The sequence below is a fragment of the Eremomyces bilateralis genome, assembly GCF_010015585.1.
Source record: "Eremomyces bilateralis CBS 781.70 unplaced genomic scaffold P152scaffold_7, whole genome shotgun sequence".
Lineage (NCBI taxonomy): Eukaryota > Fungi > Ascomycota > Dothideomycetes > Eremomycetales > Eremomycetaceae > Eremomyces > Eremomyces bilateralis.
This window is the reverse complement of record NW_022985073.1, coordinates 1,249,950-1,271,983: the sequence shown is the minus strand read 5'-3', so window position 1 is coordinate 1,271,983 and position 22,034 is coordinate 1,249,950. Positions and strand designations below refer to the sequence as shown.

The following is a 22,034-nucleotide window of genomic DNA, read 5'->3' as shown; positions in this document are numbered from 1 at the left end:
ACTCGAGCCCCTCTCGAAGTTTTGAAGAGTCTATTGGGCGAACCCGCAAACTGTGCGGGCTAAAAAATCGTGGCGGGGATGCCTTAGCCACCCCCCGGTCACCCTGATGCAGCTATTCTGCTAGCCAAGATACGGGGCACCGGCATAATCTTGAGCTACAATCAGCAAAACGTATAGATACCTTGCATGTCCGCAGAAATCCATGTTTGAGAAAGCGATGCCAGTATTTGGATACTCTCAATCCATATAGTTTCTTCCCGAATATGGGTAAAATGATTGGTGTCGACCGAGTCAAAGAGGAGGTGCGGAGGAAGCGGACAGCGGAAGGATGGATCCTACCGAAGCAGGAGTCTAGCTGGGCTCCTCCTGGTACCTGGAGCAATCTTGATATGGATATAACACCTGTTGAAAGGAGGACTTGGACGAACTGGACGATGTTCGGGTATTGGTTCTCGGATATTATCAGTATTCAAAGCTGGCAGACCGGCAGCACAATATTGCCTCTTGGACTGACATGGCACGAATCCCATCTCAACGATATTCTGCTAAAGATCTCCTGCTAATTATTGTTAGGCGCGAAGCTGTCTTTGCTGTCATCTTTGGATCATTCTGCATGGCTGTCCCTATGTCACTGAACGGTTACGCAGGAGCTCGAACTCATGCTCCTTTCCCTATCCTAGCTCGATCATCCTTCGGTTATCACCTGGCCAAGTTTCCAGTCATCGTTCGCCTAATCACGGCGCTTTTCTGGCACTCTATCACCAATATGCTGGCAGTGGGACCCATGATTCAGGTCATCAGATCGATTTGGCCTTCCTTCAGGACTCTCCCTAATATCATCCCGGAATCAGTGGGGATTACGAGCCAGCAAATGGTTGCATATTTCCTGGTGTGGGCTGTACAATTTCCCATCGTGTTAATTCCACCTCATAAGATGAGATGGCTCTTCACTGTCAAAGTCGCGATGTCGCTAGCTACCATTGTTGGCATGACCATCTGGATATGTACTCAGGCGGGCGGTAGTGGTGATATATGGAAGCAGCAGGCGACGGTCTCTGGTTCGACGAAATCCTGGCTAACAATGTGGTCTTTAACGTCCTGTGCGGCAAGCTGGTCGACTGTAGGCGTTAATATGTGAGTGTGTTCCTCCAGGAGGATTACTTCCAACCCCTGAACTCGGTTTGCGTGGGGATACCAGTCACCCTTAGGAGTACTGTTCTTCTTGATAGATCCACTGACGCATTCCGCTTTCTAGACCAGACTTTACTCGATATCTGCACAACCCAAGGTCTGCGTTCTCCCAGGCAGCCTACTTTCCGATCATATGTAGCTGGGTCGCCATCATCGGTGTCGTGGTAGCCTCAGCCTCGTTCATGATTTACAACGAATACATATGGGACCCAATCGCCATCATTGATTTATGGGAGGGGCCTGCTGGGCGAGCTGGTGCCTTTTTCGCTGGTCTCTCCTGGCTTATTGCGCAGATTTGTGTGAATATGAGTGCGACAGTCATTTCCGGGGCAAATGACCTCTCCAATTTGTTCCCCAAGTGGATCAACATTCGCCGCGGATCCATCATTATCACGATCATCGGAGGCTGGGCAATGGTGCCCTGGAAAATCCTCCATTCCGCATCATCGTTACTGAGCTTCATGAACTCACTCGGAATCTTCTTGGCTCCAACAATGGTAAGGGGTTCTCGATTTCTTTGGTCTTCCATGATGATGACTTACTCAATTCTGTAGGGTATCCAAATCGCCGACTTCTACGTCGTCAAGCGACAACATTTGGACATCCCAGCATTGTATCAACCACAGGGCCGCTATCGCTATGACTATGGGATCAATTGGCGTGCGCTTGTGGCGCTCATGTGCTCCATTGTACCGGCGTTACCTGGACTGGCCAAGAACGTCAATCCTGACGTCAAGATTGGTGGTGCTGAGTATCTCAACAATTTCAGTTGGTACTATGGCATCGTAGTAGCTTTCGTGGTGTATTCAGGACTCAGTCTGATCTGGCCTGCTCGCGAGGCACTTGTCCCACGCATGATCGAGTCAATTGATGATTTTGTGGAAGGGCAGCAAGACTTGGGCAAGGGGTCGGTTGTCATAGTCACGGATGGAAAACGAGCATAATCTAGTTGCGAATACGGATGCACATTTCATTTCTGTAGCCCCAGGGAATATTGAGACAAGGTTCTAGAATTACCCACATGGATTTGTACCAGTTAGCCGGCGTTTTCGAGACCACGTAACCCGCGCCATGGTCTTTGATGCCTTTGTCAGCCAAATTCGACATCCTACACAAACGCCACGCTAAAAGAACCAGACACAGGGAACATCTCAGGGATTTCAAGCATTCTTGTTCGCCTTCTCTTGCATCCTTCGCAGAACGTCACGATGTGCTCCTATCATATTTCCACTGCGCATTTGGACATCAAACACGCTGTTTCGGTACGCAGCCACCGATTTCTTTTGCATCTCTTCCATTTGCCTCATTCTTTGTTCCTGGATCATCGCGGTCCGTCTCCCGTCATCAACGATGGGCGTTTGAAGCCGGTTAAGCTGGGACATCGATGAGCGCCAGACCGCGAGATTTGTATCGCGTCTCTGGGCATCGAAACCGGAGTGCCCTTTCGGCTGGTGGGAGTCAAAGCTTTGCAGGTCGCCGGAAAAGCGGGATTGCTGGTTCAATGAGGTATTGCTCGCGCGAGGGAGCAGCATAGGGGAGGCGGATTGGGATAGGCGGAGGCTAGCCGGCAAGTGAAGTGTCGGAGTAGACGAGCGAGCGAAGGATGCCTCATTAGCCTCGTCGATAGCCGGTTGCAGTGCCCCCGACAACATCAGTGGCGCGGATGACATTCGTTTGCCTAAATTCGCCCGAACATGGACGTTCTGCTGCGAAAGTCCCGCAAGCCGCTGGTTCGCATGAGCGTGCAGAGCTAATGATGGGCGCTGTAGCTCCGGGAAAGGAGCGTTGCTATATGAAGTTCGCAATCCAGACATGTTCTTAGAATTACGGTGAAATGGCTCTGCGGAACTGGGTCGCACCAACGACTGCCGTACGAGGCCTGGCACTTCCACGTGGTCTCGCATGTCAACCACAGGGGACACGATTGGTTTGTTCGCCTCCGCCTGTGCGGCATAGACGAATGCAGGATCGATTTGGATGCCAGGCGAAGAGCTGCGAGAAAGCCGATCCTCCTCAGGGGCCTCTGCGACCTCCCACCCCTTGGTCCATTCGTTGGTTCGGTAGAGCATGGCAGCCTTCGAGAGCTTGTCGGGAAGATGCTCCTTCAAACTTCCGGACGCTGATACTGGGCGGGCTGCATCTGACTGCGCGACTGAGACGCCAGATTTGGGTCGTTTCGATCGATTTCCTGCTTTAATGCGCTCTTCGCCGTCTTCGATTTTGTTCTCGGCTTTGGATAGCCCACCATGCACCAACCACTTCCCTTCACTACCATCTTTGCTGATCTCGATCTGAGGACCGGCTGATAGTAAAGTCTCCGATGATTCCTCAGTCGCATGATCTGTGGCGCCAGGGCCTGAAGGGTGGGTGCCAGTACCGCCCGATGATTGACTACCTTGCCCTGCGCGATCCGCCGCATCTTTCTGAGAGCCGCTTCCCTCCTCCACAACCGATAATGGTAAGGAGAGGGCTGAAGCGGCCGAGTCGAGAATCTCCTCTTCATCTAACGTCGCAGCAATGGAGGAAGCTCTGTCGTCATCGTTGTCGTTGTCATCGGCGGAAGGGATAAGATCCTCTTGTGACTCTGCTGGGTCTGGCCTGCTGGATACCGTGGACAGCCGTTTAAAGGCCGATGCGCCAGAAATTCGCTTTATTCCGTGTCTAACCTCTTGCGTCGATTCTTGTGCGGTTGAAATAGATGCCTGCTCTTCCTCGACACGACTTCGCCTTTGGATAGCAGCGAGGGGAAGCGGCAAGATAGCAGGAGAAGAGCTAGACAGCCGTACCGAGCTTCTCGCAGATGACTGTTTAGGGCCAACGGCTATTGAGTTTCGATCATCTCCTCTAGTGTTCCTACTTACACTAGCAGTCGATACTCTCAGTAGACCATTCCGTGTCGAGGTGCCTTTTTCACTGACGCGCGGTGTTGACTGACTGCGATTCATCGAAACCGGCCTCATTGTTGGATCGTTGCTCTGCACTGGCAAACTCTGATAAGCCGAAACTGGCCTCGTATTTGCGCCGCTGCTTGGGACTGACTGATTCCGATTAACGGAGACTGGCCTCGTACTTGGACCACTGTTCTGGCCCGACTGGGTTCGATTAACCGAAACTGGCCTCGTACTTCGGCCGTTGCTCTGAGCTCCTAAAGTATCGCTTATCCTCCGAGAAGTGGCGCCAGACGACGGTCCGCTCCATGCCTGTGGCATGTCGGCAAGTTCGATGTCGTGTCCATGAGATTTGTGCAATTGATCTGCGCTGTTTGAATATTTCTGGGAGCCGTCGGATTCGGTAATGCTCGAATCGCACGCCTCGGCACGCGATTTATTCCCGTAAAGATTTTCCCACTGCGCGACTTCTTTAACGAGGTCCTGTTGCATTCTTCGACCTATTTCGTTCTCCTCTTGTTCACGCATTTCTGCGTGTCGTTGACGGTCCAGCTCCTTCTTTGCGCGTCGTCGTTTAATGACATTTAGAAGCTTAAACTGAGACATGGCGCCCATCAAGAAGATTAGAATAATGAGCGCGACCTCCGCCTTGATGCCTCTGGTGAGCGGGTAGTTGGTCGTGTTAATAGGGAAACTTTTGGGACTGAGATCTGTACTGGGTGAGCGGAGATATTGGAAGGGATATGAACAGAAACTTACCCCACAGATACAACCAGAATTCTTTGAGACCTGCCCTTGTGAAGCAGTCAATTCCAAGCATTATCACAGTGGCCCCTGAGAAGGACATGGATACGACAAGAGCATAACTTCTCGTGTAACTGGAGAATGAAAAGGAAAAGGCGACTAAACTGAACACTCCAATTAAGATCGCCTTTCCAGCGACGGACTGGATGAGACCCCCCGATCGGAGTGTAAGGAGCCACATGCTTAGGGAGTAACCGCCAAGCAAGCATCCCAGTCCTTGTGTGATATCGCTAAATATGCAAGCGATACCCCCGAAGAAGACTCCGGTGACTATGGCGGCAACAAGGTAAGCGCCTTGAATCGCATCCCTTACTGGAGGATCCATGACATATACGATCAGGACCTGGTATTGTCAACTGAGTTCAGAACCGCTTTCTCCTTAGCGACGACATACTGTAACCGCCAAGCTGAACAGATACCCAACGGAAAACGAGACATATATCCTACAATGCGATCAGTCTCAAGTGACGGAAATCAGTGATGTGCGCACCATTTTTTCTGTATTCCAAGCAGAGTGTATACGAGGCCCGTGAGCATCAACAACGCACCAGCTATGCCCACGGCAGGGGTAATCTTAGGCTGGATGGGTAGCTGCTCCGACTCCTCTAGATCTGTACTGCTGTTGTATGGCTGTCCAGATGCTGATGGTGCGTTCTCCAGCGTTGCCACTGTCTCTGATGCCTCTGTCGTAGTAGTTGAAGGTTCGGCTTTTGATAATGCTAAGCTCGGTGTCGATTCCAGGCTTGCTCTCGACTCTGAAACGGCGGTTGAGCTTGGAGAAGCGGATAGCGCCGCGGAAGTGCTCCGTGTGGTTGGTATCGATTCATCTTGTCTTCGGGATAGGTATCGATTGGTAGAGGAGAGCGCGCCTCCAGAGAGAAGTATAATTGCACATAAACCCGTGAAGAGTGAATGAGCTATCAATTTCATGTTGAGACTTCCAGGATAGTCTCGACGACCGGACCGATTGCGAAAACAGAGAACTTAGGATTAATATTAGAATGGAACATGTAGACTCTAGGAATATGATATGAAATGGATAATTGTCGACTCTGAGCGCAATATCGTACCTAGACAATACAAATTATATTACTTCCACTGGATGCTCCAAATGCGCAGGATTTTCATGAATACATGCGAAATATAAGCCAGTGCTTCCATTAGGTTGCACGCGGGGTACCACTGTGAATCCTAAGAACGAGCGACTTGTAAGAGAAAGACATTGGCAATTAGAATTGTAATCTTGTGGAACATAAGACAGTCGAAGAGTGAAATGGAGGACACGGAGAGCATCTGCAATTAGGAGAGAATATGTCAAATCTCAGAAGCAGCCGCGTCATGGTGTCGTACGGAAGGGCAGCCATAGGAATAATGACTACTTGATCCAAGAGACGAAGACTCGACCGAGTAGGCCAATCGTTCCGCTTCACGGAAACTATTCGGGAAGCCCAGCGAAGTTCTCGAGGCCAAACCAAACCGTCGGCGAATGGTCATCGGCGCCACGATGCGCGATCTTGGAGAAATCACACCGACCGCGCGACGTGTTCCCGTGTCCTAGGCACAGGAGGGGTGGGATCCCTGGAAAATGTCAGACAGCCCGAAAGGCGTCCAAGTTCCGATCACGACGATTGGAGTCTTGGAGAAACCCCCTTAGCACCGTCAGACGTCGGTTGATTTAGCGACGTGGACCAGACGTCCAGAGTCCAGAGTCCAGAGTCCAGAGTCCAGAGTCCAGACGACCACTGGACGAGATTGCGATCCCGTCATGCCAATTAGCTGGAGGTGAGAAGATCAGGAGAGGGATTTAATCAGCCCGAAGGAGGTTGTCAATAATACAAGCATCTGGTTGACTGGGCTGAGGGTGGGACGCCATCTTAGGAGAGGCTCGTGCTGTGCCGATTTTGGTGCGCTACTGACCAATCCCTCCACCTTCTATTGAATCACCCCCTTTTATGTCAACCGCATTCGTCCTGGACATTGTTTAACACGGAAAGGCGTCCGATGAAGCGCGAAATGCGCATTTTTTTTCTTCGCGAGTTGTGGAGACAAACGGCGACAACCACCAAATCGCGCTGGAAAATCGCTGAGAGAAACCTCTTTGGAACTTCGGGCGACCAAATGGAAATTGGGAGCGGGACGAGGTTGATGTCACAATTCACGGCTCATAACTTCGGAGTTCGGACTTAATTAGTGAACTCGCAGACTCCAGTCTCTAATAATGATCCGCCATTAGCATCGTGATCGCCCACTCGTCCGAAGTCTCTGTTCCACTCTTCCATTACTGGTACGAGGAAGCGGGACAAGACCATCCTCCCGGAGCCCAAATAATGGTGCATAGAGAGTTATAGAGACCATAGTGCTACTAATATACGCAGCATGGTGGTTTTCTGGGCATACAGGTGTTCGTGCATTCGAAAGGAATGCCCTCCAATGGTCCTAAACCAATCGAGATGTAGTACTACACGGATGATGTGCGACTGTGTTCAGGCATGGCAGAAACCAGCATTTCTACCACATCTTGCAGACACAGTCGCACTCTTGATATGCAAGATGCAGCGACCAGGGAATCCATCTCTAAAAAGACTATGAGTCGATTGGATTACCGGAACAGCAGATACCAAACGAACCGATTATCTCTTCCGTCCCATGATCAGCCCACTTCCCCATTCCACCTCGATTTCCTGCCCGTCATCGGCGAACTCATGGTCCGATTCCGCGCATTCATCGAACAGGCTATCCACAACATCACCAGTCCCACCACCACTTCGCCTTTCGATGCCGGGGTGTGCTTCTTGCCAGCCATGATATGAACTCCATGTCCGGATATATTCTTTGCACTCCCCGATCTTCATTCTCCTATTGACGAACATGGTTCCCTCTCCAGACTGTGGTCCTTTTGTTCCGGGCTCATATTCAATGCGCTGGATATCCTGGAAATTTTCCTCCGGAGGTTTGATCCGGCGTAGCTTATCTTCGACGATATCACGGCCAGGTTGGGTCCAGTACGAGCCCAGCAAATCTTTATCCAAGCTCTTCGAATAGTGATGCGTAATCCGAGTTGCGTTTGGAAACGCAGGATAGACATGGTCCTTGTAGCCCCAGAAGGCTAATGTTCCACCCTTTCGGAGGATACGTTGCACCTCGGGGAACAGTGTCCGGTAATCGAACCAGTGCGCCGCTTGACCGGCAACCACGATGTCAACTGTTTCATCGTTCAAGAATGGAAGGTTCTCCGAAAGGCCTTCTTTGTATTCAACATTTGGGTACTGGTCCCTAGGTGTTAGTGCTACGGCTTGGGCGATCATGCCTTTAGACGGATCAATTCCAACAACTCTTGTGAATTGTTTGGATAGATCTATAGTCATCAGCATCCGTGGGTTTCAGATGTGAAGATCGTTCGGGAACCGCGCACATCGTGTGATAACCCCATGCCCACAACCGAGATCGATGCACAAACCCCGGGGTGCAGAATGGTACTTCAGAATGGTGTCGTACAAAGCGGGCGGATAAGACGGTCTGGCTGCAGCATAGAGGCTATGTGCGAATGACGACTTCCTATGCGGTGTAAGACAGTGATGTCATGGGTGGGAATGCAGAGACTAACGCGAATGTCGCCATGATAAAGTTGAGCTCGTATCCTATTAATTGTCGGAGTCTATAATCCCTTGGCGTTAAATATATACTGCTATAAGTGGTATGATGTTTAGACTTGTACTTGAGTGACGAACTGACGATACTCCGAGGTTGATATAATGCTTCTCCACTAAGAATAGCGATGGTCACATGATAGCGTACATATCTCATATTATCGTATGGTAACTACTGTATCTGACCGTCTCAACTGTTGAGCCACCTCAAAAGATACTGATCGGCTACAGGCGCCTTGGTTCAAGAGGAACAATAGTCTTCCCTGTAGCCGCCCGTACTTCAGGAGCCAAAACAACTGTCTCAATGCCAGCCGCTACTGATTCGTCTAGACCCCAAGGTAGCGCATCAACATCGATGTCCCAATTCAAGAGGCTCTTCAATATGACCTCCGCTCCAGCTTTGCACATGACGACGTTTGCCTCTCTACAACGCTCACTGCAACAGCACTCCAGACACCCTTCCAGGCAATGACAGGCTGAAACTCGCTCACAAGCTTGCTTCAGCAGTAGATCAATGAATTCGAATGCCTTGGTACTGATCCCGGACCCGGATGCACCGCCCTTCGCATCGTAGAATGTGAGTCTCGCAGGGCGCTTGCGAGTGGTCTCCTTCTTTGCAAACTCTTTCTGCGCAACTTTGCACTCCGTTCGCACATCATCTGGCATGCTGACCACAAAGTTCGGCATCAGACTGAGAATGGCATGCTCAGCGGCATGAATGGCACCGGCGATGTTGAAGCGTCGGGAATCGAGGATGTCAATAGCAGACTTGGGGACATCGAGCCACATGCCTTTGCTATGAAGGATGATCGGGGGGTTGTCCACTTGTACTGCGTCGAGGACGCGCCCCTTCTTATCCTTTTTGAAGAAGCCGAATACGACTCGCTTGATTTTGATAGGTCCGTAGAAGGCACGAGACAGCGACTCTGGTATCTGCCTGATTGCTTCAGTTTCGACAGGATCGATGTCCGTGAAATCTCGTTGCTGCGTCACCCAGTCAACTCGTACGAATTCTACTCTGGCCAGCATTCGTTCCTGCGAGAACTCCTTCACGAGGTACGTGTTTCCTTGATGGAGGAAAATACCTCCTTCATAAATGGTAAAGAACGCCCGAGATGCCTCAAGCTCTTCGAGAAGCACGTTGCGGCCATGTGAGATGTCGATGATCGCGAAATGATCTTCTTCAGTATCGCGAATGGCCACGAACCGAGCCGGACGTGGCAGATATCTTTCGTTGCAATGGAAGAACCCTCTATCATCAAGACGCATCTTCTCTTTGCAAATGGGTCGGAGTAGAGGTCCGAAGTACTTCTCGTCGTCTTCGGGGCGGATAGGCATTTCATGCGCAGCACACTGTAAATGCCCCTCGAGCACAAGCATATTTGTAAGGTCCACTTGCAGCTCGCAGTTCGGTCTTGTGAAGATCTCATCAGGATGCTGCATGAAGTACTGATCGACTGGAAAACAATCGCCAACAAGCACCGAGAGAGAGTCTTTATTTCTTCGTCCAGCACGTCCACTTTGCTGCCGTAGATTCGCGATTGTGTACGGGAAGCCAACCGTGATGACAGCGTCAAGCGATCCGATGTCAATTCCTAGCTCAAGGGCGTTCGTGGCCACGATACCAACCAGCTTACCATCGAACATCTCCCGCTCAATCTGTCTCCGGTCTTGGGGAGTATAACCCCCTCGATACCCCATTACCCGTGCCATCACCTCCGGCCTTTCTAGGTTGTTGAGCTCAGTTTTTACCGCACTTATTAGCAGCTCGCATTGCTTCCGAATACGGCAGAACGATATGACGCGGACCCCCCTGAGGATCATCTGGCAAAACAATCTTGCTGCTTCAGCGATGCTGTCCCCTCGACCGGAAGTAGGATCTCGAGGATCCTTGAACGGAGTGTTCCAACAAAGGAATTCCTTGCAGCCTGAAGGGGATCCATCAAAGTCTGTCAATTTAACATTATCGACTCCAAAGATGGTCTCCATATGCTCCTTTGGATTCGAGACCGTTGCAGAGCACGAAATGAACTTGACATGTCGATTTCCCACTGCCGCGCATATTCTCCGAAGCCTGCGCATAATGAGGGCTACATGAGCCCCGAAAAGCCCGTTATACACGTGTAGCTCGTCGACAACCACGAATCGGAGGTGTTTCAGAAAGGTCCGCCAAGAGTCCTCCTGAGGTAGAATCGTTATATGGAGCATATCAGGATTAGTAAAAATGACTCTTCCTTCGTCTCGTATCTTATTTCGATCAGACATGGGTGTGTCGCCGTCGAACGTCTCAACGAGAATATCTTCCAGACCATGCATCAACCCCAGTAATTCTTTGAGATTCCTCTTCTGATCTTGCGCCAGGGCTTTCGTTGGGAAAATGTACATCGCTCTGACATCACGATCTTTCTCCAATTCGTGTAGAACTGGGACTTGATAGATCAACGACTTCCCCGACGAGGTAGACGTAGAGACAATGACGTTGTTTCCGTGATACAGATGATTGATGGCTTCCGCTTGGTGGACATAGAACTGTATGATGCTCCTGGTATTATAAATGGCATTCACAAGGGACTGTGATAGTTGAAAGTCCAAGTCGCCATAGACGGCAGACTGGGGGTCGAAGACTCGATGTCCATCAGGAACGATTTGTTCTGAATACCATTTAAGGGACCGGATCTCATCGATGATTTCCGGGATGGATTTCCTTTCTGATGGGATCGATGGCGGGAGGTTGGCCGGGGTACATTCAAGGCAGGCATCGGGTGCTTTATCGGTTGGGGATGGATAGCACTGAGAACCAAGCTCTTTAAGTCTTTCTATTGGATCTCGTAGATCGATCTGGCATTGGTGCAGGAACCAGTTGACAGCAGCTGAGAACTTCTCGTTACGTTTCTCAATCCGTTTGGCCAACTGCTTCTGGCTAAAGACCGGCATCTTCAGATCCTCATCTCGTGGCCTGCGGTTTGATCCAGCTGCTTCACCAGTCTTTGGATTTCGTACTTGTCGCTTCAAGTCGCCGTCAACGAACTCAAAGAGTAGCACTTCGCGGTGTCCGGAATCACTATCTTCATTGTGTGGTGAGTCGACATCACGGAGCTTCGGATTTGCGTATGTGTGGTCATCTGCGCCTACAAGGTTGATCTGAAGCATAGCTTCATCAACATATGCAAAGTTGATGACATTTGGCACTAGACCCTTGACTTGAGACACTTGGTCTACGGTCAGATCTCTTTTGATATGTGACTCGACCGCACTTTTAATTGTGTCGAATGTCGTGGCAAAGTGCTTGCGTGTGCTACAAAATGTATACACTATGTTCAATGCGCGATGAGTCTTCTCCAACAAGGAGAAGTACTCCGGCCAGGGAAGGGCAGGAAGATTGGACACACCAGACGATGAAGAAACCGATGAGGCTGCGTCTTCCGCGTCTTTTGACTTCCGCTTTCTCTTGGCCTTTTGGGTAGTGGGTGATGGGCCGGGCCGGTCGTTTGACTCTGCCGTCTTCAAGTCTGCCTCCGCTTGTTCGTTGGGATTAGCTTCGAGATCTTCCGCGAAGGACGAGTTCTTCTTGCGCTTCTTCACCACGCGGGTCGAGAGACTGGCCGCCTGCATCTTCGCCATATCTCTCTGGTGAAACACGACCACTTCCACAAATTCTCCTCTCGTCGCCGAAGTAGTTGATGTATGAAAAAGAGCCGAGGAGGCGATAGTTTAGGAAAGCATGGCCAGGCAATCGGCGTCTCGAGCCGCAATCATCATTTCAGTTCTTGAAATATGGGATCTTTCAAAGAAGCGCCGTATGATGGGACTCTATTGAAAGCGATGACCTGAGGATGAAGTTCAGCATAAGTCCCTCATCATCACACAAATCTGATCTGATGGCAGGTTAGAAATAAGTGGGTCAATACGCGTCGAATTCGCGGCATCACGTGCTCGCGCGTCTGCAATTGCCTATCTCCCTGCCCAAGTTTAGTTGCACCTTCGAATCCAGAGTCCAGACCCAGTTCATACTTTGCTGAGTCCTTGATTTGAGAGCCACCATGTTTCGAATTTCTCGGCATGTTGAACCATAGCCTCGGGATATTACAGAAAGCCATTCAACCTTTCATTCCAATCGATTCGTCTCCCATTCAGTCGTCAAACAAACGGGATGAGATGAACGGAACTACGCACTCGTCGAAGAAGCGGCGGTTTGAAGAGGAGGAGCCTACAACACCCACCAAGTCTCGTCGGACTATCACGGACGAAGATGTCGATGCCGATGAACTTGGGGATCTACCCATTGCAACCCCTCGATCGCGAAGGCCTTCCTCTGCCAAACAAAACACCACCAATGGTTCCGCGAGGAGAACTATGTCACAACGGACTTCAAAACAGGAGCTATCTTGTGGGCCGAATTCAGATATTTCAGATGAGCTGGGGCTACGGGAACAGGAAGACCGGAGGCATTCACGCAACGCGGCTGCCGTGGCGTCTGGGAAGAGGATACGAACTCCGTCTGCGAAGCTGAGAGCCTCAGAAGCAACTCAGGTCACTCCAAAACGGCGTAAGCATTCGTTTGAGGGTAAATGAAGTTCATAGCTTACGGTCCCGCAGGTCTCCCCCTAACAGCCAAATCCTTGGACAGGGTCAAGGACAAGCCAACTGCCCGCGAATCAAAGTCCGCAACACCGGTGAAAGGAGACAATGTGGGCGTTGATGACCTTGCTACGTCAAATGGAGTGCACCTGCAGAGTTCAATTACCAAACCCCAACCCTCCTCATTGCGCAAAACCCCTAGGACCTGGCAAAAGGCTGAGTCGCTCGTCAATGGTATAAACGGTAGCGAAAACTATCTTGCAGTTAGTCCTTATTCTCCTGGGCTACGACGTGTGCCTAAATCTACGCTTTCGACCGAAACTGTTACAACCAAACTGCTACCTAAACTCCAACGTGTGAAGGATGGCTTACTGGCCACTAAAGGCATCTCATTCAATGTGCCAGCGTTGATCCATGCCGTTGTCGGAAAGGTCACACAAAGAAACACCTCCAAACTGATAGGCTTGGAAGATTCATATGGAAAGGTGTACCAATTGTTAGAGCAGACGGTCTCTGCGGGCGAAAGCAACACTTTGATGATAACCGGGCCTCGTGGTAGTGGCAAATCTGCAATCGTCCACGAATCAATCAAGAGTCTGCAGAAGGACCATGGAGACAGCTTCTTCGTTGTCCATCTTGACGGATTCATACACACCGATGATAAAATTGCTTTGCGAGAAATATGGAAGCAGTTGGGAAGAGAAATGAGCATTGAGGATGACGACGTTGGAAAAAGCTATTCCGATATCTTGGCCAAGCTGCTTGCGCTTTTGGAAAGCCAAGGAGCGTCTCAGGATGCCGGCGAGGTGTCGAAATCCGTCATATTCGTCATCGATGAATTCGAGTTGTTTGCATCACACGGACGGCAGACCCTCCTATACAATCTTTTCGACATCGCCCAAGCACGGAAAGCGCCGATAGCAGTTCTCGGCTTGACTACGAGGATAAATGTTGTTGAAAGTCTGGAGAAACGCGTTAAAAGCCGGTTCAGCCACCGATATGTTCATGTTTTCCCTGCAACAAGCTTCACTCAATTCAAAGACCGATGCAAGAGCGGACTTCTTCTGCATCAGGCTGAGATGCTCTTCCAGGCGAAAGCAGGTATTTCAGAGACCGAACAAGGGGCGGTCTCGTTGTCAGAATGGAATGCTATCGTAACAGTAAGCATAAACATTGCTCTCGTTAGAGATAAAGCTTACCTTCCTCTAGGAACTGTTCGAAGATGAATCATTCCTCTCATCGTACGTGTATCCGACCTTCTATCGTACGAAAAAGGTCCAAGAAGTCTGGTCGGGACTATTGCTCCCCATTACCACACTCCAGGACCTTTCCTCCACAACCGCTGTGCAAGAGCATCTCTTGCTGCATTCTGCGGACGTCCTCAGTTTCCCAGATTCAAAACTTGGTGCGCTACGGCAGCTATCAGAGCTCCAGCTAGCCCTCCTCATCTGTGCAGCGAGGTTGGATATTATCCTTGATACTGACACGTGTAACTTCAATATGGCCTACGACGAATATGTGTCCCTGGCGGCAAAGGCACGTATCCAGAGTTCATCCAGTGGAGCGATAGCTACCGGTGCCGGGGCACGGGTCTGGAGCCGTGATGTGGCTCGAGGCGAGTGGGAGAAACTCATCGACCGCGCATTACTGATTCCTGCGTCGGCTGTCCCGATTGGTGGAGAATTAGGTACGACATGTATGGTCCGGGTTGATGCCAGCTTGGAGGAAATCGCTGGAAGTGCACATGGCCTGGACAAGACGCTTGAGAAATGGTGCAAGCAGATATGATGCACAGGGGCCGCTGCAGCTTGGAAGGATCATCAAGGACTCGAGGGAGGCAAGGATTGTCCCTCGATCTGCAAAAGATAGGCGAGTGAGGCGGCCAATAATCTAATTCTCTCTTCATGCAGGAAAAAGTACACGGGCCGATCCAAATTGCGGACAACTTGCATGTCCCGGACGGCTCGTCGAACGCGGACCGCCCAGAGGCGGCAGGATATGCCGCTAGTGTCGTTCGAGCGGATATTTTCGCTCTATAAACAACATGATTGGACTAGAAATTGGAATATGAGCATAGATATGCAAGGTTCTCTATTGGCGAGCGAGCGCCACCGAACGGTGACATGGTCGTTGGGAATCTGCCGCATCCGCAGTTTCCCCCGTCGTGGATATTAAGACATCTTCACAAAGATTCCTGACATCTTCAGCAATGGTTCCATTTGCTGCAACGTCCGTCAGGCCTCAAACAGGGGTATGCATAGCCGCATAGGAGAGGAGTGGACATGGGTGGTCTCATTTGATCGTTTCAAGGGCGGGTTACCCGCTTTCTGTCTGCTCGGTGCTCATGCCTCATGGTGTTCAGGTGTTGCCTGTTGGGATTGGCGTGTTGTTTGATAAAGTCATCAAGCTTGTGGTTAAACCCATGCAAGCCCCTCACGTGCCCTCCATCTCATGCACGAGAACTTGCGGCACATCTGCCCCGGGGCGCCGGCTGATGGGTTAGGTTCAACGCCAATAAGGAACCGGGGAAATGGGGGTGGGCCCGGTGGAGTAGTGGGCTGTGGACACCATGGCTCCCCCCCGGTCCCTGGATGATCAGATGGAATCATGGAACAGGATTCAAGGAGCCAGAAGCACATAGTAACAACTTACCGAGTGAACAGTAAAAGCCATGATGGATGGCGCATCCGACATCCGTGGATCTATCCCCTGTGCCCAGGGGCCTTGAAGCCTGAAGGTACTAGATAGCTGGTAGCAGACTGGTCCGTCCAGCTGATATGCCTGGCCCTGTCGATATTTATGTCCGATGTCAGCAGCTTACATTTACATTTGTATGTGTCCTCAATCGACGGGGGAACTGTTCAGATGATAGACGGGTACAGTGGTACACTAAATTCAAGCCTCCCATTTTCGTGTGTGATTCTCAACCATTCCGACCATCGTTGAGTCTTCTGCAACGTGTTTCCGTTCTCGTATCCAGGAAAGGGGCTGACAACTGCCTGACTAGCAGATGAACCGGTGTCTGGTGAGTGGTGACATTATTGTGCCCAGTCATGGGTTATGGCTTGTCCTTTGGCTTTCTTGAGCTCCCTGAGTTCCTGTCAATACGGAGTACTGTAGATCCGCTTCCTTCTTCTGGACCTCGGGAGGCGGGATACCATCCCGTGCTCAGCGTGGACCTCCATAAGGCAATTGCAGTGAAGAGTCGGGGAAATGGGTATAAATCCTGTCTGAATCAGCGCTGGACCACAAAATTGGCTGGTTACATATGGAGCACTTACATGAGTGATGAGATCGACGACAAGGTGAGTTATGCCAATTCACATAACACTTAACAGGAGTCACAGTGCCTGATTTTCGCAAATCGCCACTCCAAAGCCACAGAGCAAAGACTAAGTCGGGGAGTTGATGACAATGGAGGCGTAGCTTGTTTGACGGCGGCTTTCCGGAATGACAGGCCATAAATATACCCCTGAAACTTCAGATTACTTACCAGTATGATCGGTCCGATTTCGAAATTCGTAATCCAAGACTTGCCCTCGTCCAACCACTCCCACGGTACGGGAGGCGGTTCATACTGGGCAGCGATTCGTCCTCTCTATATTACCGAACAGAAAACTGCCCAAAACCTTCGTCAATTGGAAAGACGGCTCGCGCCGCGTACCGGATTCATAGTAATATTGGGTCGCCGTGTACCATGGAAGCAGGATGGATTATGACATGGTCTGGAATCTGGATTGCCGTCCACTACAGCCCAAAACTGGTGTGTTTCCGACAGTTTGGATCCGAGTCTCAATCAGGGTGGACAGACCATTTGGTTTCCTTTCAGCTTCTTGGAATACATCCATCTTCATAAATCCTTCTCTTTACTGTCATCTCTAATTTCGACGGTTCTCCGATGGAATTTGAGCTGCATTCCTTGATATCATGACGCGAAATGATTCGTCCCCCAAGTACGCTGCCTGAAGGCGGAACTTCTCCCTCGTTCTAGATCCCTTGCGGTGACCGAAAATCCATTTCCCTGCCGCAAGACCATTGGTGTTATTCAGTGGGCAGGCGCTATCATGTTCGTTGAGAACTCGAGTAGTCATGGCATAGCTACTTCCCGTATAGGAGGTCTAGTGCTTTTGCAGCCTAAAGCGGCAGTTCAGTGACAAAGACGACCTCCGCGACTGAGCAAGTTGCCATTCTCTCCCCTCGCAAACATCGACCCCATTCAACACGGCATTACGCCTAGAAAGAAGCACATGTGGACAGAAATGAAGAACGCAGTGAGTTCGTTGAGAACAACGACGGCCATCACTTCCCACGGCGTATATTATACGCGGACTGGGTGGCATTCAAACAGAGAGAAACATGAATGTGGTATCTTGCTATGGTAAAGGAAAAGCTGAAACTATCCACCTTTCGTCCACTTACACTTCGCAGAATGCAAGACACTACTGAGGAACATCATCCGAACACACCAGCATTCTCACTGATGTGTGGTACAATACCGAAGCGGCTGCTCTATCATCTAGGATATACAGCCGATTAGCTCCTGGTCCACTTCATGTATCGAGCATATCCTTCGCACTGCAACGACCAGGTTATACCGCACTCCACCAACAAACTCTGAATCCTTCCTTGTTATCTCCTCGCTTGGAGTACGTATTCGGCTTGGTGTAGTCCAGAGTTCCCAAGCATGTGTTCCTGGAATCCCCTTCGCCACTGCCGGTTGCTACGGTCTCCTCCCCCAAGCAACATATCTACGATTCTGTCAGGCAATGTTCCGAGACATCCAACAAGAGCACTTACAATGGCACATATATCTTCAAGGTTAAATCATTCATTTCATGTTCAGCCCGTTGCCGTAACCATTGGACTTGTTCCGCAGTCCAACCGTGGCAAGTGGTGAACGGGTATATTGCATGAGATTCCAGCAAAGGGATGAAGTTCTCAAGGGCCTGTCGGCCGATTTCTTGCAGAGCAGGTTCTGTGAATGAAGCGACGTTAGTTAACTCTCCTTTCTGTGTGCACCGCAGCACGATCTATCTGGCCACTGCGATGAGTCTACAGACCAAGCACGTCATGGTTCTATATTGACAAAGAAAATATTGGCCTTCTTACCTGCTGACCATGCTCCTATAGGAACTCGGTAACAGAAGTCATGAATATCCTGAAGTCCAGCATCTTGGAGATACCGTCGTAGCTCACGGCCGACCCGAGGATTTCTATTCATCTGTTGGCAAGCCCCCTGATACAGTGTATACCATTGTGTGAGGGCATGACTTTCGGTCAACCGCCCACTATCTGACTGAAAATTTAGGTACCACTCGGCCATTTGTACGTAGCCACCACGTCTGGTCAGTCTGGCAAGGTCTTTCGCGTACGTTGGCCAACGTCGTGTCTTGATCCCGGACTGCACAAATCGCGAGTGGATGAGGTCATAGTAATTCTGTTGGTATGTCTCGGTCAAGCGGCTATTGAGATCGTCGCAAAACAATTCAAGGTTTTCCGGCTCGTCTGGAAGGGAGATGGGGTATATATCGATGCCATGCACCTAATGCAATCAGTCACTGTCCATATCCGTGTTCGTCAAGGCTGCGCTAATAAGGGGCAGAATCTTTGGAAGAATCGGTCGCTGGATCGTGGAGAAGCTCGGGGTACTCGCGACCCTCTGCCCTTTACGAAACGGAACCACCAATTCGGCGATAAGAGATGTGGCGAAATCGATATTCAACTCACTTCACTGTCCTCGAAGTACTCTGCCATGCGCACAGCCCAATTCCCTTGACCGTATCCGCAGTCAAGGACTCGAGACGGATTTGGGACTGGTGCAATGTACAGGGAACCGAACTGCGCGGTAACCAGATCATGTTGAGTCCCCAACCGCTCTTCTTCTACCTGTCTAGAGTCAGATCTAAGTCATAACATCATATTTGGCATTTCAAATGCCCATCGGCCCCTGAGAACAGATATTGTTGGGAGACCCGTCAGGATGGTTTGAGTTTTCGGTGTCACCCGGAGGCGGCCACGGGAACGCAGGGGCTGGGGACACTGACCTCATCCACGGGTACGCAATAAACTCGACGGTCAACCGACCATTTCTGAAAAGATCGGTCATGAATTTCCACCAACTCCAAAGCATCGCCTGGAACGTCTGGCATGGTGTCCGTCAACGGTATCTCTAGGGGCGAACGAAGATTGCAGGAAGACAATTGTAAGGCTCACAAGTCACAGCATGACTTGTACTCTGCTTTCCCGGCCACGCCGCCAAGTCAGTCGGCGACTTAACATTTGCCGCCTTCAGGTCTTTTTCGGCGTGTCAGACCCCTGTTAGCAAAGGGTACAGGTCCTTCGAAACCCTGGGGCACATATGTGTACCAGATACTCCGGACAGCGACACGAGGCTACATATGCCATAACTGTAATCCAGCGTTTGTACCCCTACATAATCCGTCTTAGGTCTTAACAATGCTACTTATGCTACTCGGGTTGAGCAACAGGCTGATTAGGCTTGCTGGTTCTCTCATATTTGCTTTCTTCTCCAACTGGCTGGACGAATGGGTCGCTTTCCACCTATGAAAGACTTCATCAAGACCATCCGCATGAACTTCGCAGCGGAAGACGCAACGGTTACGGCATCAAGGGGAGGGTGCCATGCTGTTGGGACTGTCACGTTTCACAAAGGAAATATTGTGCGACTCCGAATCGACGTCGAATACCACGGTCGGACCCGCCATCATGATAGAATTTGTGCCATGGACCTGTGTTGCAATTGGTCCGCCGTTAAACAAGCATCATCTGCTCCGCTTCAGCTCCCTGTTCGGGTGAAAATGTCGGTCAGCATGCTCCGTTAGAAACAAGCCGTCACTTCTACAATCCGGAAGCAGGCGCTCGGGTTGTGGCTCAATGGTAGTATTGTTTTCATACACTTCAGTCGCGCCATTCTTGGTATCCCTCTGTCTTTCATCCCTTGAAGGTGTCAATCGGGGTCTGCAGAGTAATTTGCTATGGTGGTTTGTGTGCTCATTGTCTCACAGTCCAATGCGGTTCGGCCCCTTCCATTGCCACCTTGAATTAGCCCGTGGAGGTTTCGACGGCAATTGGAGGGAAACAACTCTAGCGTGGGAATCCTCCAACGGCACCATCTCAGATGCCGCATCGCTGGCGGGCGGCGGCAGCATGACGAAAGCTATTATTGTCTCAATTCTCCAGACCGCCGGACTGAGGGGGGTTGATATCCTTTTGTGGATACCTACCTATTCCCAGGGCTCCCGATCAAGAGATGCTGATTGCTGAATGTTTCTTTGACTTTCCTTGACGACATTATAGCGTCTTGGTTAGAGTTCGCCGGACATAAGTTATGGAAACAATGAAAACTAATACGTTCCTTATTAGAATCCAGTGGCCTGATATGATCAAGGGCCGCCGTAACAGAATACTTACCTTCCTCACATCTATCCCGAGATCATGGCCTTGGGAAGGGGTCCACGCAGTGCCATCTCGCCATTTCGAGGGATTCCGCGCTATCGAGTAATGGAGACCAGCGGAAAACGGGACAATCTCCAAGGTATGAGGTAGTAACTAGTCCATGTGACCGACTATCTTGCTCGTGGCTAATTGCTCGATGCATGGCTCGCAGGCAATTCCCTACCAAATCCTGCACCTGGGGACCAAAAGGGACTTCGCGCAACGAGCGGATACGGTAGCGCAAGAGTCGCAGATCATCCATGTGATCCCTCCCCTCCGACCTCCAAGTTTTGGAGAGTCAGGGAGGGGTCAGCCAGCCTTGGGTTGGATTACAACGCCTCTTCATTGTCCGATATAGCACGTGGAAGATCCTGTTCTTGCGTCATAATGGCAATGGGCGGAGAACTGTCTAACAGACGTAGTTGCCGTCCGGATCACACCGAGACAGGGGCACTAGATTCCTGATTCCCAGGAGCGATGATCGATCTCTTTCCCGTTGGCGGAACGGACACGGAACATTTCCCGTTGTAGCTTGGCGCGTATCTCACGAGACTGCAGTTGAGTGAACGTACGGAATAAATATGTACTAATGTTGTACTACTAGTTGATGTTGGCTATTGACAAGTCCGGTACGAATCAGGTCAGTCCTAATATTCCTGGCTCCCTTGCACTTCTGCTGACCGTGGGCCTGGGACAACGCATCAACATGAGTCAAGATGCATGCAAACATATTCCCGTTCCCGAAGCATGTCATGTGGCGGCTCTATCGATTACGGCTCCTGGGTTGGATGCAGGGTTCTTACTCGCTGGCGGACTTCCTAAGAGGTTACTATTAACCCGGGATTGGGGTTTGATCTTGATTCTCCTCCATATCAGAATTCCGCCAAACGAATTGCGTGCATCATCCTTACGAGTTTCAACATTACCGAAGGCAGTGACCTTCCAGTTTCCACGGTTACATCTGTCTCCTATCGTTGCATTGCAAGGGAGCGGCGTTGCTGTCTGGACTACACTAATTATAGTACTCACGCATGAAAAGTATGGACATTGGCCAGAGTATTCCACTGTTCTCAGACACGTCGACGCTGACCACCTCTACTGTACAAAATTCCAAGTCACTATCGCAATCGCACCCTTCGGGATGTCTAATATCGACAGCACCGAGCACGCGAAACAAGCTAACGAAAGCCAAATCACGCTTCCGCTAAGACAAGTGAGAGAACCGACTGTTCCATCGCTTCCACAAACGCACACCGATTCCGAGACCCTCAGCACAATCCCAAGCCAACAAACCGGCCCCTAGTAAAGGTATCCTGCCGGGGAACTCGACTTTACACTGACATCTTAGTCCGACCAGGATCGCCAGAGAATCGGACATCCTGTGGTTTGTACGGCATCGAATGTCCAATAAACGTTACCGGGAAACCCGCGGAGCACCGGAGAAACGAGGGACTTCCTCGTTTTGTTAATC

General features: G+C 50.5%; 7 protein-coding genes across 7 annotated transcripts; 3 read left to right on the top strand and 4 right to left on the bottom strand.

The window, feature by feature from the left end:
• Positions 1-224: 224 nt before the first annotated feature.
• P152DRAFT_507096 (putative uracil permease) lies at positions 225-2,135 on the top strand (the record flags this gene model as incomplete). Its single annotated transcript, XM_033682516.1, has 4 exons — positions 225-517; positions 574-1,134; positions 1,256-1,688; positions 1,746-2,135. The coding sequence occupies exons 1-4, from the start codon at positions 264-266 to the stop codon at positions 2,133-2,135; spliced, it is 1,638 nt and encodes a 545-aa protein (XP_033535188.1). The 5' UTR covers positions 225-263.
• A 4-nt stretch (positions 2,136-2,139) lies between these two features.
• Positions 2,140-4,982, bottom strand: P152DRAFT_324027 (uncharacterized protein). Its single transcript, XM_033675225.1, has 2 exons — positions 4,839-4,982; positions 2,140-4,773 (listed from the first exon to the last, which is right to left on the bottom strand). The coding sequence occupies exon 2, from the start codon at positions 4,692-4,694 to the stop codon at positions 2,352-2,354; it is 2,343 nt and encodes a 780-aa protein (XP_033535187.1). The 5' UTR covers positions 4,695-4,773; positions 4,839-4,982; the 3' UTR covers positions 2,140-2,351.
• Positions 4,716-5,813, bottom strand: P152DRAFT_394922 (uncharacterized protein; the record flags this gene model as incomplete). The annotated part of the gene is made up of 4 exons (XM_033676278.1): positions 4,716-4,789; positions 4,839-5,226; positions 5,278-5,326; positions 5,374-5,813. Coding segments are annotated over 4 exons (951 nt in total), but the record flags the coding sequence as incomplete, so codon positions are not given.
• A 1,700-nt stretch (positions 5,814-7,513) lies between these two features.
• On the bottom strand, positions 7,514-12,363 carry P152DRAFT_507095 (P-loop containing nucleoside triphosphate hydrolase protein; the record flags this gene model as incomplete). The annotated part of the gene is made up of 3 exons (XM_033682515.1): positions 11,663-12,363; positions 8,810-11,626; positions 7,514-8,149 (listed from the first exon to the last, which is right to left on the bottom strand). The coding sequence occupies exons 1-3, from the start codon at positions 12,149-12,151 to the stop codon at positions 7,514-7,516; spliced, it is 3,942 nt and encodes a 1,313-aa protein (XP_033535185.1). The 5' UTR covers positions 12,152-12,363.
• Positions 12,364-12,685: 322 nt separating this feature from the next.
• Positions 12,686-15,195, top strand: P152DRAFT_481628 (uncharacterized protein; the record flags this gene model as incomplete). The annotated part of the gene is made up of 3 exons (XM_033681832.1): positions 12,686-13,076; positions 13,127-14,268; positions 14,318-15,195. 3 exons carry the CDS (start codon positions 12,686-12,688, stop codon positions 14,894-14,896), a joined length of 2,112 nt encoding a protein of 703 aa, XP_033535184.1. The 3' UTR covers positions 14,897-15,195.
• A 2,271-nt stretch (positions 15,196-17,466) lies between these two features.
• Positions 17,467-19,717, bottom strand: P152DRAFT_415701 (S-adenosyl-L-methionine-dependent methyltransferase). Its single transcript, XM_033677054.1, has 5 exons — positions 19,153-19,717; positions 18,836-18,994; positions 18,218-18,650; positions 17,906-18,083; positions 17,467-17,856 (listed from the first exon to the last, which is right to left on the bottom strand). The coding sequence occupies exons 1-5, from the start codon at positions 19,255-19,257 to the stop codon at positions 17,829-17,831; spliced, it is 903 nt and encodes a 300-aa protein (XP_033535183.1). The 5' UTR covers positions 19,258-19,717; the 3' UTR covers positions 17,467-17,828.
• Positions 19,718-20,844: 1,127 nt separating this feature from the next.
• On the top strand, positions 20,845-21,955 carry P152DRAFT_323906 (uncharacterized protein). Its single transcript, XM_033675224.1, has one exon. It carries the CDS (start codon positions 21,171-21,173, stop codon positions 21,864-21,866), a length of 696 nt encoding a protein of 231 aa, XP_033535182.1. The 5' UTR covers positions 20,845-21,170; the 3' UTR covers positions 21,867-21,955.
• Positions 21,956-22,034: the final 79 nt, after the last annotated feature.